The sequence below is a fragment of the Chanos chanos genome, chromosome 2 (genome assembly GCF_902362185.1).
Source record: "Chanos chanos chromosome 2, fChaCha1.1, whole genome shotgun sequence".
Taxonomy (NCBI): Eukaryota; Metazoa; Chordata; class Actinopteri; order Gonorynchiformes; family Chanidae; genus Chanos; species Chanos chanos.
The window spans coordinates 57,589,258-57,603,616 of record NC_044496.1 but is presented as its reverse complement, the minus strand read 5'-3'; the positions used below and the strand labels follow the sequence as shown (position 1 = coordinate 57,603,616).

General features: G+C 49.7%; 1 protein-coding gene across 1 annotated transcript in view; it reads left to right on the top strand.

The window, feature by feature from the left end:
- slit3 (slit homolog 3 (Drosophila)) overlaps positions 1 to 14,139 on the top strand; it is a 155,004-nt gene extending 140,865 nt beyond the window's left edge. The window contains exons 29-36 of the mRNA XM_030765593.1: positions 1,023 to 1,116; positions 1,910 to 2,047; positions 3,557 to 3,797; positions 5,131 to 5,261; positions 12,063 to 12,217; positions 12,571 to 12,859; positions 13,244 to 13,449; positions 13,898 to 14,139. Of these exons, the coding sequence (XP_030621453.1) occupies positions 1,023 to 1,116; positions 1,910 to 2,047; positions 3,557 to 3,797; positions 5,131 to 5,261; positions 12,063 to 12,217; positions 12,571 to 12,859; positions 13,244 to 13,449; positions 13,898 to 14,139 (1,496 nt within the window). The remainder of the gene's footprint in view (positions 1 to 1,022; positions 1,117 to 1,909; positions 2,048 to 3,556; positions 3,798 to 5,130; positions 5,262 to 12,062; positions 12,218 to 12,570; positions 12,860 to 13,243; positions 13,450 to 13,897) is intronic.
- The last annotated feature ends 220 nt before the right edge of the window (positions 14,140 to 14,359 follow it).

Sequence of the window (14,359 nt, the reverse complement as noted above, 5' to 3'; positions counted from 1 at the left end):
GGTTCGCTCTGTCTTCCTCTGCTTGTCTTTAATGCACATGTGTGCCTTTGGCCCCTTAAAGCACATGACAATGTCTCTCTCGTTTTTTTTGGGGGGGGGGGGGTTTTGGCACCTCACACGGGCCAACATAAAGTCTCCTCAGAGCTCACTCCACAACATACTGTAAAGAAAAAGGAAAAAAAAGAGAAAGCCCCGTCGAGACTGAGAGAGGTGTACGCGTGTAGAGGAGGAAATGACATCAGAGCCGTAGAGAACCACAGACTGCCCTCAGCCTTGGCGTTATCGTTCTGTGCCACCTGCCGATCTGTTGGGCCTGATCCACACTCCTGCTGCAGACGGCACAGGAAATGGGTCTGGCAGCCGCAGCAGGAGGAGGGGCACGTGCGCACGCACACACACACACACACACACACACACACACACACAGGGCCTGGGCAGAGGGGGGGGTGCAGCCCTGCTCTGTGCTGACATTGTCCTGGAAAACCCTCTCGGAGAGGAAGTGCTGGAGCGGAGCGCCGGGCCGCGGCAGACAGGCATGTGTGCGGCGGCTGGCCCTGGCGCTGGCGGAGCCTGGGCCCGGATACGGCGAGGCAGGTGGACGCTGTGGACAGAGGCTGTATTGAGAGGTGGACAGGCAGTGATTTAGGGCCTTCAGCTGGGCCCCGGCTGCACCCACATTGACCCCAACAGTACGTGAGGGGGGGGGGGCAATGCTGCACCACACGGCGTGAAAACAGGAACAGACAGAGATGTGTGGGAAAGGGTGAAAGGCACAACGGTGCCTAGGGGAGTCATCTCACACACACACACACACACACACACACACACTGCTGTGTTTTAACTAACAAACGGCTCATGAATGCAGTGGCCATGACATTGCCTGCCATATTCTGACAGTCATGGTTTTGACAGCTTTAGCATGTGCTAATCACCGTCCTTAGCGTGTGAAGACAGATGTTAAGGAGTCTGACAGGCTGCGTGTTGTCTCTGTCTCTCTCTCTCTCTCTTTCTCTCTGTCTCAGGAGACCTGTGTGAGGAGGTCATCGAACCCTGCCTACCCGGTTTTGACCCCTGCCAGCATGACTCCAAATGCATCCCGCTCACTAAAGGCTACAGGTGAGTGGATCCTCCAGTAGGAGCTCTCCGATGTGAAAGGTCGTAGTTCAAAGGAGAGGCCAGTGTAAATGGTTTAACAGACTCCAGATCAGGGTCACTCGGTGAAAGGGGCATTTTGGAAATGCATTATCAAAGCCCGAGTCTTCTCAGCACATTCAAACAACCATGTATTTCATAAAACAGATTTTTTTAAAGATTCATTTACAGTTTTTTAAGTTATCTGATATATTGGAATGGCCGGGTCATGCCCCAGTTCTCTTACATGGTTCCTTTAACCTTCTCCTTTTGCAACAAACAGCACATAAACACCATACAGAGCCTTCATCAGAATGACCATTTATCTTAATTAAGAGCGCAAGGTAACAGGGAGAGGAGGCTTTGAGGAGAATTGGAACAGTGCCCTGGTAGCCAGTTGCCTATTTTGACTCAAGCCTGGGTTCAACACATTTGATTGAGAAATGAGAAATTGTTTGATCTTGGGATTGTTGACTAGTTTAATGGACATTTGTAAGTTGTAATTTCTCTTTCTCATCATAAGCACTGAGAGAGAGCGAGAGAGAGAGAGAGAGAGAGAGAGAGAGAGAGAGAGTGTGTGCGTGCGTGCGTGCGTGTGGGCCCAGCTAGCTCAGTTGGCATGAGACTCTTACTCTCAGGGTCATGGGTTCGAGCCCCATGTTGGGTGTCACCTTGGTTCTTTATAAGGATGGAAGCGTGTGTTAAATTAATCAATGGAGAGCGTGTGCGTGGAGTAGAGTGTGGTGTCAGGTGTGTTCTGTGCTGTTTGTCCTCTCAGATGTGAGTGTTTACCCGGTTACGTGGGCCAGCACTGCGAGCAGGACTACAACGACTGCCTGGAGAACAAATGTCAGCACGGCGCCGAGTGTGTGGACGCCATCAATGGCTACACCTGTGTCTGCAAACAGGGATTCAGGTTAGAGACACACGCACACACGCACACAGTGCGGTTTAGAGACTGGTAAGTCTAACCTTACCAGAACTATAGCTACGAGATTTACAAAAGAACAGATGCCCTGTTCTTAATAATAGGTGTGGAAAAAGTAAGTGTTGGCAACATTTCCTCACTTAGGTGGTTTTCTCACATTTTCCTATCTTTGTTAGGACATATGGGTCTCAAAATACAGTTATACACACACACACACACACACACACAGAAAGAGAAAAATACATGCACAAAGAAAGAGATAAATACACACACACACACACACACACACACACACACATACACATGCACGCACGCATACACACGTGCGCTCTCACACACACACACACACACACACACACACACACACACACAGACAGAAGCACAGGGCAGCCTCACACTTACAGTGCTATAATTAGCCACATGGAGATTCATCTGGTGTGCTGGGCTCAGACGGCCCAGATGAGACGGTCCTGCACTGTGTAATAAAGAGCCATCTGTAGCTCCGCAGAGTCTGGGTGTGTGTGTGTGTGAGCGCGCATGTGCATGCATGCGTGCGTGTGTGCGTGTGTGAGTGTGTGTGTGTGTGTTTGAAGAGGAGAGGAAACTCACACACTCTCTGTCAGTGAGCAGCAGGCTGATTCTACACATCACTGTCTGTGAGATGCAGCCTGGTGTATCCCCCTAGCCATCAGTCAGATGTCTGTGTGTGTGTGTGAGTGTGTGTGTGTGTGTGTGTGTGTGTGTGTGTGTGTGTGTGAGTGTGTGTGTGTGTGTGTGTGTGTATCTGTGTGTGTGTGTGTGAGTGTGTGTGTGTGTGTGTGTGTGTGTGTGAGTGTGTGTGTGTGTGTGTGTGTGTGTGTGTGTGTGTGTGTGTGTGTGTGTGTGAGTCTGTGTGTGTGTGTGTGCTTGTGTGAGTGTGTGTGTGTGTGTGTGCTTGTGTGACTGTGTGTGTGTGTGTGTGTGTGTGTGTGTGTGTGTGTGAGTGTGTGTGTCTGTGTGTGTGTGTGCGTGTGTGTGTGTGTGTGTGTGTGTGTGTGTGTGTGTGTGTGTGAGTCTGTGTGTGTGTGTGTGAGTGTGTGTATGTCCTCCCAGCCATCAGTCAGATGAGGAATAGCTGCTCTCCAGACTGCAGGAGGACATAATTGCCTTCTGATGTTAGATTGCCATGTATCTTCTTCATCTGTTATGTACTGTGACCTGAATCTACTTCACAGACGGTTGTTTCAAAGTACGATTTTTTCGTCTTTACAGAAATAAAGAGCAAAGGCTGTTTAATAAAAGGACGGCTTCAGAAATTAGATCAAGCAGAAACTAATTAAAATGAATTTGAGCGTAATAGCTGCCCATGCAGATGTCTCATTTAAGCTCTCCATCTAAAACTGAAAAGATTAATTTTTGCTCTCTCTCTCTCTCTCTCTCTCTCTCTCTCTCTCTCTCTCTCTCTCTCTCTCTGTCTCCCTCTTTCTCTCTCTCTCCATACTTCCTCATGTTTCCCAGTGGTTTATTTTGCGAGAACCCTCCTCCCATGATCCTCCTGCAGACGAGTCCATGTGACCAATCAGATTGTCAGAACGGGGCTCAGTGTGTAGTGGTGGAGGGGGAGCCTGTGTGTCGGTGTCTGCCCGGTTTCTTCGGAAACAAGTGCCATAAAATGATCACGGTCCATTTCCTGGGGAAGGAGGCCTATGTGAAGCTGTCCAGTGCCAAAATCCGACCCTCCACTCACATATCTCTACAGGTATGACAACACGACCCCTCCCGAAATCTGTCCCTCCGTCTGTGAATGTGTCACAGCAGAACGTCTGCTATTCATGAAACAATCCAACCGCAAAGGACTAAACATCCAAATCGAGTTTCGACCAGTAAACCGTTTCTCGACCAACCATCTCCACGTCACCGCAGCCCATAGTCTGATAAACAAAAAAACCCTCCAGACTCTTCACGGCAACCTGAACCCAAAATATCCCCCTGACGACCCGACTGTTTAGACTGAACATGCATTTGCTCTCGATTCGAGGACCACACTGGTTTCTAGACACGTGTTCGCTGTCCCCGCTCTTCAGCTAAGATCTAACGTTTTCTCCTGCAACTTTACCAGAATGTTTAACATTAAAATAACGCAGCTCATGTTTGACAGGGGGGCAATCTTTGTCATAAACGTCTGCCGGCGGGCACTGCTCACCACGCGGGTTCGGTCAGAGCCCGCTCCGGCATACGCCTATTATTCCAGTGTCACTGTCTGTCCGGCGACATGAGTAATGGGTCCTCACAGGACATATACATAACGCTAATGGAAGCAGAGCTGGACTCTTATCAGTGCAATCAGGAGCCGTGCGTCACCGTCCAATCGGGTCTCTGCTACACGCGAGCCTGGTCTGAGAGAGGACGGGATGACGTTAATTAAAGGACGGAGAATTAAAAATAGAAGCCCGGTTCTTTATCTCTGCGCGGGGTATGAGAACGCGGGCGCTGAGTGTTACGTCTGTATGAGAACATCTGCAGACTTTCTCAGCTTTATTAAAGGTGATTCAGGACCTGCTAAACGTCTAACGCCACGGAGCTGCTAATAGTGAAAATTATTATTGCATATTACAGCTCTCGTGACGGTTCATTCAGACCAGGCAGTCACAGATTGAGGGTTTGAAGTGAGTAGGAACTCTCAGAGCTCCGGCTGTGTTTTGAAATGTTTTTGTGATTGATGACCAGCACTTGGATTTTTCTCTCTCTCAGTCCACCCCAATCACTCATCTGTCTCTGCCCCGGTCCCCGAGTCCGAGAGAAGTCCGCTGTGTCTCGTTTTAACAGGGAGAGCAGCTTACCCTCCCCGTACAGACCCAGTCTCCTCACGTCTCCTTATTCACGAAACACATGCTGGAAGATCTTAGTCCATAGGCAGCTCGTTTTCAAACATCTCAAAAACCTGATAACCATTCTGCTTCTGTGTTGTGTTTGTGTTGTGTTGTGTTGTGTTGTGTTGTGTTGTGTTGTGTTGTGTTGTGTTGCGTTGTGTTGTGTTGTGTTGTGTTGTGTTGTGTTGTGTCATCTCTCTCTCTCTCTCTCACTCTCTGTAGATGGCCACTGATAAGGACAATGGAATTCTGCTATATAAGGAGGATCATGACCCACTGGCATTGGAATTGTATCAGGGACACATTCGCTTGATATACGACATTGGCAAATACCCCCCCACCACGGTGTACAGGTTAGAATGCGCACACACACACACACACACACACACACACACACACACACAGACACACACACAGTCATATATAGAGCCAAGCTCTGTCCAGATTCCAATAATGTCTTTGACATGAAGCACATTGCTCTGTCATGTGGAGTTAATCCAGGACAAGCTCACAGACTCACTTGTTTAAAAGAGTTTGGCTTTTCAAAGGGGACCCCCCGCACCCAGTTCACAACAGCTCAGAGCAAAACACACGATGTGGCAAACTCTTTTACCCCTCATCCAAGGGATGGCTAATCTCCCTAAAACCGTAGCACGCCATAAAACCACTGAAACCAGTTTACATTACCTACGTGTGTGTGTGTGTGTGTGTGTGTGTGTGTGTGTGTGCCTTAGGCTAAGACTCAAACACTTCCCACATGCTCTGCAGCCCTCTGTAGAGCCCCCACAAACGCTCTGAACCAGCTCCACTCTCCTGCCACAGGTCACAGTGGCCATGCTGTCTCTTGATCCGGTCTGTCTGTCTGTGTGTGTGTGTGTGTGTGTGTGTGTGTGTGTGCTGGGGGAGAGAGAGCTCAGTGTGAAAGTTCTCTGGGTGTTCCAGAGTCTTTTGATTCACAAAACACCGGTTCCCATCCTCCTCCAGTCAGACCTTTGCAGACAGCCTGAACACCAACCTGGACACCAGCCTGAACACCAATCTGGACTCTGGTTGTGGCGTACGGCAGCCCGACACAGATGAGGGAGAAGAGCTGTGTCACACACTGGTGTGTTAGGGGCTCTGGGCTCTGTCTGGTGTGTTAAGGGCTCTGGGCTCTGTCTGGTGTGTTAAGGGCTCTGTCTGGTGTGTCAGGGGCTCTGTCTGGTGTGTTAGGAGCTCTGTCTGGTGTGTTAGGGGCTCTGTCTGGTGTGTTAAGTGCTCTGTCTAGTGTGTTAAGAGCTCTGTCTGGTGTGTTAGGACCTCTGAGTGCCACCTGATGAAAGGCGCAGACAGGAGCAGACAGGAGCAGATAGGAGCAGACAGGAGTGGGGTTCACAGAGCCGGCCAGATGAGTTTCGTATTGATCTAGACTCTGTCTTTCCATCTCACTGCAAAAGGAGAGTCTTAAACTTCTGCCAAAGGCAAGAGGCTAATCGATCGCTCTGTCATAGGGCTACAGTGCAGAACAATAACATTTCATCCAAAGATTCCATTTTCTGTGTGTGCGTGCGTGTGTGTGTGCGTGCGTGTGTGTGTGTGCGTGTGTGTGTGCATGTGTGTGTGCATGTGTGTGTGTGCATGTGTGTGTGTGTGTGTGCGCGTGTGTGTGTGCGTGTGTGTGTGCGTGTGTGCGCGTGTGTGTGTGTGTGTGTGTGCGTGCGTGTGTGTGTAGTAGTAGTTTAGACATTATCACGGCTGGTATTCTAACGTTCTCACAACATTTTTTGTCTGACCTCCTCTCTTTATACACACTGTTAACACACACTTATAAATATTTGTCTCTGTAAAGAAACAGATTTTTCCTCTCTACATTTGCACCACATTCTCCTTCTGAATGAAAAAAGAAAAAAAAAAAAGAAAGAGAGAACATCTCCGCTGGCATAACCCTTTGCCTGGAGCTATAATTTGAGATCAATCTTCACAAACTTTTTTTTTCCATACTGTTGGACGGTTTCTTGATTTCTTCAAATCCTGCTTTGATGTATCACAGCAGAGTCTCTTTGCTGTGGATATACACCCCCCCCCCCCCACCCCCTTTTATTTTTGGAGACTGTGACGTTCTGGCATGCGGCTTTGGAGATGTCCCTGCGCACTGTTGAACTCTGGTTAGATGTTTGAGATATTCTCTGACGGAGGTGAGTGAGAGAGCACGGAGCAGAACTTTTCCTCTTGTCTCTCTCCATTACTCTGATCAGGCCCATGACGCCGCACAGAACAGCCCAGATCAGAACAGCCCAGTTCAGAACAGCCCAGTTCAGAACAGCCCAGATCAGAACAGCCCAGCTCCGAACAGCCCAGTTCAGAACAGCCCAGATCAGAGCAGCCCAGTTCAGAACAGCCCAGTTCAGAACAGCCCAGATCAGAGCAGCCCAGATCAGAACAGCCCAGATCTGGCCAGTCCGATCCTCAGGTCTGCACATTGGTTTAGTGCTAACTGTGTGGAACAGGAGCTGACAAGGCTCAACCAAAAGCCTGCTGTTTGACTCTTACCCCGCCCCATCCTGCCCCGTGAGGCACGGACGTGTGTGAACTGCCTCGCCCGCTCCTGTCGGCTGCGTCCTCTCTGGCTGTGGAGCGGGACTCTCTGAAGGAGCAGTGACTGTGCTCTATGTGCTCCTCAGCTCCGTATGGTTCACTGACACTCAGTGGGGACGCGGTTTTACACGGGACGGGCTTGAATTATGAAGTCAGTTTGGGGGGGTGGGGGGGGTCTCTTGTCACTACTGTCACATGAGGCAGAGAAAGAGAGAGAGAGAGAGAGAGAGACAGAGAGAGGGGGGGGAGAGAGAGAGAGAGAGGGAGAGAGAGACGATGGGGTGAGAAGAGGAAATGACGGAAAAAGAAAAAAAAACTGATAAAGAAACAAGGGAAGTATTCCTGTGGAAAAATAAAAAATAAACGACAAAAAAAGAAAGACAGATAAGGCCCTGGAGAGGGACAACACAGTAAAGACCTGATGGAGAATAAAGGACTCTCACCTCTGCAGAGCAATCCTGCCTTCTCAGAGGGAAAGAAAGAAAAGACAGAGATGCATGCTACACGCGAGAGAGAGGGAGAGAGAGAGAGAGAGAGAGAGAGAGAGAAGAACAGAGGCAAGTCTTTTTACTAGCACTAATGTCTCATTAACATAAGATGAATGCTCAGGTCTGTATGGCTTGTTAATACTCTGCCCTTTCTCAAATGCCATGCTAATCTCTGTATTAGCTGAAGCAGCGGCGTGGGAGGTGATTCAGGGGAACAGCGGTTTGTTGAGACGTCACAGGAAATTGAAGGAGAATGTCAGAGCTGGTGCCCTGCCTTTCTACCACCACCACCACTCTGCTCTGCTCCCAGTCAGCCCAGAGTTCCCATCATTGTGCACCACACCCAAAGCCCACTCAGCAAACAGCTAGGGTTTGTCACGTCAGTTTCGTTTAAAGAAACACACACGCAGGCCCAGGTGAAGGGGGGGTCAGGGTTGGCCTGTGGTTTTCTTTTTTTTTTTTCCTTCCCTCTTTCTTCTGAGAGTTGTTTTCCTTTCTATTGCTAAGCAATAACTCTCCAAAAAAAGAAAAAGGGGGAAAGGGGGCAGGTTGAAGGAAAATAAGAGGGGTTTTTTTTTTTTCGTTGTTTTTTGTTTTTTTTTTTTCTGGAGGTTGAGGGATGAGACGGTGCCAAGAGAAGCCATGCCCGAGGAGAGAGGGCTGTTGGCAGATGTGGGTGAGGTTGGTTCTGGGCACAGAGATGATGTCTGGGAGCAGAAGACAGGTGCTGACAGACACTCTCTGTCACTGTGCCCAAAGTCTCTGGGGCCCTGTGGCCACTCCACCCCTGTGTGACGGAGAGGTCAGTGGGTCGACTTTTTTGGGCACTGGCGCTCGCTCTGCCCTCTAAAAGGAGGACATGTGACATGAGACCTTTGCGGTGGGTGCACCCCGCTTTGCCAAGTCAACTCCTCTGAAGGACACCGCTGCAGTTTGGATCCCAGAAAGCGGATCGCGGCGCTGGTTTGGAGCGCGGGCCCGCTGTGGGTCTGATACGCTCAGCCCTCCTCCCTGCGTCTCCGAGCACTAAACAATCCTGTAGTTTTGCCAAGCGCTTTCCAAAGAGGCGTTATTGAGGTTACATCTGGAAGTCCGTTATGGCAACAGGGCTGCCTGCCTAACATCAGTTTAAATTGGTTCGCTGGGGCTGCGCTGTAAGCGAATGATAGTGCTGGGGTAATTGAATTTGGAAATGTAAATACGCCTGCAGGTTCGCCGATCTAGATAACGTTGCCGAGATGAAGGCACCGGTAATTGTTCCTAACTCTGTGTATGTGTCGCTCATGGTGTGGTTTGCTGTGGGAAAAACAGAGTATTTTATTTTCGGCCGACAGGAAATTGACTCCCCCCACACCCCAACCCCACCCCCCCACCCCCACCCCCTCGGTGCGCGTGGGACACGAGGCTCCTGAAACCTGCGACGAGTCTCTGTTTGTTTTTATTGAGCTCTGAAACGGGCAGCTCCAAGCTAATACGCAGGCTAGCAAGACATCAAAGACGCTTGTCACCCCACACGCACACACACACACACACACACACACTCTCCCTCCACCCCCCTGCCACCCTTTAAAAAAATATCACAGCCTCTGGAAAATTTCTGCCTGTCAAAGTACAGACCAAAAAGGCCAATATTGGCAGGAGCTGCCAGTTTTGACGAGACACCTTGAGGCATAAATGATCTCTGCTGCCCCTCAGTGGTGACCTGGTGTCAGAGCATGTGCTGAAGCACCGTGGGACAGCCACTGTTTGCCTTACAGCTATCTTGACCCATCGAAAGGGTTAGAATCACAATGAAGGTGTCTTTCATTCTTAAAAATATCGATACGTGTCTGTTATTATTTTCTCTCATAAATGCTGTAACCTTTTCCCCCTTTTTCCCCGAAAAGACACCCCCTCTTTCCCTCCCCAACTCGGATGTGGGCTTCAGGCAGCCTCTAATGAAAGACAGCTGTCAAAGCCAGAGACATTGGATGAAAATGTCATTAAATTGCAATAAAGTCGGACTTCCACGGTGGTATTTCTGTATCAAATGGTCGGCCCGGCAGACGTTTGGGGGTCTTGCAAACAGACCGTTATGTTGGTTGCAAAAAGCCTGTTTTGAAATAGGAATTGAATTACTGGCCCATAATGCAAACCACACATGCGTCTGTGTTGGGTCTTTGTTTTCGCCAAGACCTCGCTGAAACCGCGGCCAAGAGCTGAGCTGTGTACCCGACGACACGGGATCTGCTCGCGTACCTGTAAGCTCAGCACTTTGGCAAACGGAAAACGTCTGTGGAAGCCAGCCTCAGTACGACTCGGGTGACCGCAAATCAAGCTGCCAGTACGTTATAATGCTAACCTGTTAGCACCACTTTCGGTAGTTGATGGGTTTTGTCGGTTTTGGCTCCGTGTGTGTGTGTGTGTGTGTGTTTTGCGTGTTGGACAGAGTTTTGACCAGAAAGGATCAGTAGCAGTGAGAGGGAGAGAGGGAGATGTAAGTCCAAACGGGTGAGAATCAATATTTCCCCCAGAGACAGCGGGCTGCTTTGCACCATTCACACCCCATTCACGTTGGCTGTTAATTCGATTATCAAGTGACTTGATCTTTCAGTGTTTCCTTCATATTTATTCACGGGATTTTGACACTTATGACAGGGAGTTGTTTTTGGACCTTTTCTTGAACTCTCATCTGAACCACACTGAAAAAGAGTAGCTTACTTACTTGTTCTGTGTTATTTCTCTCTCTCTCTCTCTCTCTCTCTCTCTCTTTTCCTGAGTCAAAGACAAAAAGAGTTTTTGTTTTGTGCACAGAAGTCAGAAGCAGAGTGTATGGAGAGCAAGCCACACTCCACTTCACCTCCCATTCTCCCTGAACTCCCCCCTCTCTCTCTCTCTCTCTCTCTCTCTCCCTCTCTCTCCCTCTCTCTCTCTCTCTCTCCCTCCCTCTCTCTTTCTCTCTCTGTCTCTCTCTCTCTCACTCTCTCTCCCTCCCTCTCTCTCTCTCTCTGTCTCTCTCTCTGCCTCTCTCTCTCTCTCTCTCCCTCCCTCTCTGCCTCTCTCTCTCTCTCTCTCTCTCTCTCTCTCCCTCTCTCTCTCTCTCACTCTCTCTCCCTCTCTTTCTCTCTCTCTCTCTCTCTCTCTCTCTGTCTCTCTCTCTCTGCCTCTCTCTCTCTCTCTCTCTCACTCTCTGAAAACCTCACTGCCAAACCACTGTCTCTTGCTGTCTGTGGCCGAGTCGTAATCTCGACAGCAGAGGACATGACGTTCCACACGTTGACCCAACCTCTTACCTGCTCTCTCACAGGGTCGTGACCCCAAACACTGACTCACACTCTCCCGCAGATGACAAACAATCGCCCGGCCCAGCGCTGGAGCCAAAATCGGAACGGGCTGTTCTGGGCTCAGCAGTGTGGGAACCGGAGCAGGAGCAGGCCCTTTATAACAGCAGACGGGAACCAACCCAAATCGTTTCAACCACCAAGCCATCCAGAGAGCGTTGTCATACTCCGTTAGTTTGCAGCGTCAGCGTGCTTTGGTTTAAACATGAGTCTGAGGAGAGGAAGGGGTCTCCTGAACTGACCCAGACCGTAGAGCTGTTGCGTTTGGGGGGGGCCGGGCCGGGCCGGGCCGAGGGAGGTTTGGGATGTGGGCCATGTCGGGGTCTCTCCGGGGGCCTTTCTACACATGTCAGGGCTCAAACTAGCGCGACAACTCAGCCTCGCGGCCAAAAAAAGCTGTTCTCTGCCTGCCCCCCCTCGTCAGAGCCAAACAAAAGCTAAAGCTCACCTGACACAGAATAAGTCAGGAACTGCAGAGTTGGTAATAAGCCTCTCATTTCTGCAGCCTCAGAATGAAAGCGCATACATCATACAGCCAAAGGGCAACACAGCAGTGAGACAGAAATAAACCAGCTCCACTGGACAGTGATATTAACAACCTGTTCTCTCCCTCTTCCCCTCTTTTCTTTGTAATTAAAATGAATTTCCATGTAATAACTCTGGGTCCCTCAGTCAAACCCTCAAACTAAAATGGATGAGATTTATTTTTGTAAAAATTGCTGAGATTAATTCAGTTTTGGGGTCTCGCTCTCTCTCTCTCTCTCTCTGTCAGTGTGGAGTCTGTAAATGACGGACGCTTCCACACAGTGGAGCTGCTGATTCAGAACCACACTCTGAGTCTGGTGGTGGATAAAGAAGCCCCCAAGAGTCTGGGCAAACTGCCACGCCAGCCCTCCATGGACCACAACACCCAGCTCTACATCGGGGGTGAGACACTATGTTTTTGCATACACACACGTACACACAGACACACAAACACACACACATACAAACACGTGCACACACACACACACACGCACACACACACACACACCACACACATACACACAGACTGACAAAGACAACATTAGACCATGGTCACACACACAATCTGTATTCACACACTATGTTGCTCAGAGCTCAGAGCTCATCCTGCGCATTCGTCATCCATAACGTGTGTGTGTGTGTGTGTGTGTGTGTGCGCGTGTGCATGTGTCTGTGTGCGCATGTGTGTGTGTGTGTGTGTGTGTGTGTGTGCGCGCGTGTGCATGTGTCTGTGTGCGCATGTGTTTGATTGACAGGAGTGCCAGCCCTGATCGGTGCTGCTGGTCTGCGGCCAGGTCCAGACCGCCCCTCCCAGTCCTTTAATGGCTGTATTCATAACGTGAGGATAAACGGGGAGATGCAGGATTTAGGAGGCGTCCGAAGCGGGGCAGAGGGCATCCTGCCCGGGTGCCACTCCTGCAGCGTCTGTGCCCAGGGCACGTGTCGTCAGCGAGGAGAAGCGGGCGTGACCTGCGAGTGCACAGCCAATCAGAATGGCCCACTGTGTGAGCAGAAGACTTCACCAAGTCCCTGCCAGACCAGCAGGTACAGGGTCCAACCCATTGCCTGAGAATAGGGTTCTGAAAAACAGTATACAGAATGTTAGAAAATGTATACATTATTTTTGTGTGTGTGTGTGTGTGTGTCTGTGTGTAACATAATTGAAAACTGTTCAACGGGCTCCATACTTTGCTCCATTTCATGCAGAGTGTTCTGCTCAGATAAGAAACAGCAGACATTTACTGCCAGTTATCACACTGAGAAATAATGCAGTGAAAAATACATGTATATATGTATTGAGTGTTTACATAGGTTCAATTCCCTTAGGCTCTTAAGCAAGCACTAGGACATTGGACACTGCCAATCAGGAAACAGATGTCTTTGAGCCCATTTTAGACGTAGTGTTGACTGTGTCTCTCCGCTCTCCAGGTGTGTCCACGGTCTCTGCGTACCCAAAGGCTCGTCCTACAGCTGTCAGTGCGCGGAGGGTTACTCTGGAACGTACTGTGACCGGAGGGAGGAGCCCGCGGCGTGTAAAGGTCACACGTGTGTGCACGGCGAGTGCCGGGTGACGGAGAGCGGTGAACCCGCGTGTCACTGCCAGCCTGGGTACTCAGGCCCTACCTGTGCCACAGGTGAGACACAGGCGTCTGTGGCTTCCCCGTCAGTTCTGTCTGTTACCGCCGAAAAAGTGACAGGTTCAGACAAAAACAAAGACTGCACGAGTCACAAACCAGTCGTTTAAATGAGTGACTTGAAAGGGCCCTTCTTTTATCAGCATGTGCCTGCCCTTTGGGGGACTATGAGTAGGAGCTAAGGGTTTGTATTAAATTTGTGTTGAAGCCCCAGCCTGTTAGCTCTGTCTCTACCTTCACTCTCTTACCTCCTTCATCTTTTCTTGCATTTGTATCGGGTCTAATACTGAACTTAGCAGTGGCACTTATACCACAGACATGACTGCATGCTTGGTTTATCTTCTGCCTGTCTTGGAAGTCACTTTGGATAAAAGCATCTGCTAAATGAATAAACGGGAATGGGAATGGAAAACCGTGACATGTAACGCTCTCCTCACTGACTCCGCAGAGCTGACCTGTCAGGGGGAGATGATCAGAGAGCTGCTGAAACGTCACCTGGGACACAAGACGTGCACCTCCACCAGTAAGATACCTCGCGTCGAATGCCCCCGCGCCTGCCACGCTGGCCTCTGCTGCGCACCCACCAAGAGCCGGAGACGGAAAGTCAGCTTCAAATGCTCCGACGGCTCCACGTTCTCCGAGGAGATGGAGACCACCGTGGAGTGCGGCTGCGTAAAGTGTCCGTTATAATAAACCCCGCCCCCCCCCCCCAGCCTGCCCCACCCCACACAAAAGGAAACAGAAGGGACTGTTTGCCTAATAAGGGCAAAAGAAAATATATTGTAAAATAAAAAAAACAAAAACAAATAAAACCTATTTTTATTATGGGATTTTTTTCTAAAGAAAAGAAAAGAGACTCTGAATTGTTTTTATTATGTTGGTTATTTGTGTCATATGAAAAGTTATTTTG